Source organism: Dipodomys ordii, unplaced genomic scaffold (genome assembly GCF_000151885.1).
Source record: "Dipodomys ordii isolate 6190 unplaced genomic scaffold, Dord_2.0 Scaffold224, whole genome shotgun sequence".
NCBI classification, from domain to species: Eukaryota; Metazoa; Chordata; class Mammalia; order Rodentia; family Heteromyidae; genus Dipodomys; species Dipodomys ordii.
In genome coordinates this window covers 325,681-327,518 of record NW_012267440.1, presented here as the reverse complement: position 1 = coordinate 327,518, position 1,838 = coordinate 325,681, and the positions used below count along the sequence as shown (strand labels likewise).

The 1,838-nt window shown below is 42.5% G+C and overlaps 1 protein-coding gene across 1 annotated transcript in view; it reads left to right on the top strand.

Annotated features, from left to right (window-relative positions):
- Nucleotides 1-1,511: 1,511 nt before the first annotated feature.
- The window catches only part of Larp1 (La ribonucleoprotein domain family, member 1), a 28,448-nt gene continuing 28,121 nt past the window's right edge, over nucleotides 1,512-1,838 (top strand). The window contains exon 1 of the mRNA XM_013035826.1: nucleotides 1,512-1,535. Coding sequence (XP_012891280.1) covers nucleotides 1,512-1,535 — 24 coding nt within the window. The remainder of the gene's footprint in view (nucleotides 1,536-1,838) is intronic.

Below are 1,838 nucleotides of genomic sequence, written 5' to 3'. Positions count from 1 at the left end.
AACAAAATGTTAGATGGAGTGATCACAATATCTGTCCCTTCTCAGTTTTGAAAGGTTTTAATTTTGTTGTGTGTGCCTTTGTGCTGGTAGTGTTGTCCCTTAGCTTTTTTGCTAGTTTATTGGAGAGAAGAATGTCACTCCTGCCTGGGCTGGCTTCAATCACATAATTCTCAGAGCTCAGCCTCCCGAGTAGCTAGGATTCCTGACACCTGGCCTGGAAAATTTCAGTTAAAAAGAAATAAAAAAGGCCAATGATTTGAAAAGCTTTGTGTCCAACTTTGTGCTAGTAAATTTAATTTTTCAGACCCGCTTGGTAAAACATTTGCTTTTTTTTTTCTTTTCTCCTAAGCTAAAAGCCTGGCCAGGTGCTGGTGGCTACTTAGGAGGCTGAGATCTGAGGATTGCAGTTCAAAGCCAGCCAGGGCAGAAAAATCCATGAGACTTATTTCCAATAAACGACTCAGAAAACCAGAAGTGGCACTGTGGCTCAAATGGTACAGTGCTAGCCTTGGGCTGAAGAGCTGAGGGACAGTGCCCAGGCCCAGAGTTCAAGCCCCACAACCAACAACAACAAAAAGCCTGTATTGCCAAGTGCCAATGGATCATGCCTATAGTCCTCCCTGCTCAGGAGGCTGAGATCTACGTATCTCAATTTGAAACCAGCCCAAGCAGGAAAGTCAGTGAAACTCTTTTTTTTGTTTGTTTTTTATTGGTGATGGGGCTTGAACTCAGCTTGGGTGCCATCCCTAAGCCCTTTTGCTCAAGGCTAGTGCTCTACCACTTTGAGCCACAGCTCTACTTAAGGTTTTTGGATGGTTAATTGGAGATAAGCACCTCAGAGAGACTTTCTGCCCTGGTTGGCTTTGAATGGTGATCCTCAGATCTCTGTCTCTTGAGTAGCTAGCATTACAGGTGTGAACCAACCAACCAGCCTGGTGCTCAGTGAAACTCTTATCTCCAATAAACCAGCAAAAAGCTGGAATGGAGGTGTGGCTCAGGTGGTAGTGCACCAATCTTGAGTGGGAAAGCTAAGGGGCAGCACCCAGGCCCTAAGTTAGAGTCCCAGTACTGGCACCAAAAAGAAAACCTATAATTGTAAAAATAAAATAAATTTAAACTTCTGTAAATATACTTTGTTCCTGATACTTACATCCTTCCAGGGTTTGTACTATGAATGTGTGTGTGCTTATTTTATAGAAATGGATTCTTTTGTCACTATTCTTTTATGTCTTTTTATATCAGCAGAGATCTTTACTAAAAAGATAATGGATAAATCTAAGTTTAACCAGTTTATTATTGTTGAATATACCTACTTTTCAGTTTTTTAAGTAATGAATAGCACTTAGATATCTTTGTATATATCTCTTGTCTCATTTATATTGTTAAAATGAATATTAAAAGGTAAAGCTTTTGAGTCAAATGGGAGTCTATCCACTTCTTTGCAAAGAGAAAGGCTCTCTATTCCATTTGACCATAGGTTGTTGGAAACTCAGCTTAGCCTTCTGTGGTCCATGGACTTCATTGCCTACCAGAGAGTATGGACTTATAACTCCATCAGGGTCTCCTTGGAGTGTGGGGTCTTAGAGGGGTGGTGGTGGTTGTTGTTGTTTTGGGTCTGTCATGGGGCTTGACCTCTGGTGGGCCTGGGCGCTGTCCCTGAGCTCTTCAGCTAAAGGCTAGCACTTTACCACTTGAGCTACAGTGCTACTTCAGTTTACTGGTAGTTAATTGGAGATAAGAGTCTTAGGGACTTTCCTGCCTGGGCTGGCTTTGAACCGTGATCCTCAGATCTCAGCCTCCTGAGTAGCTAGGATTATATCCTAGCCATCAGCGCCCCC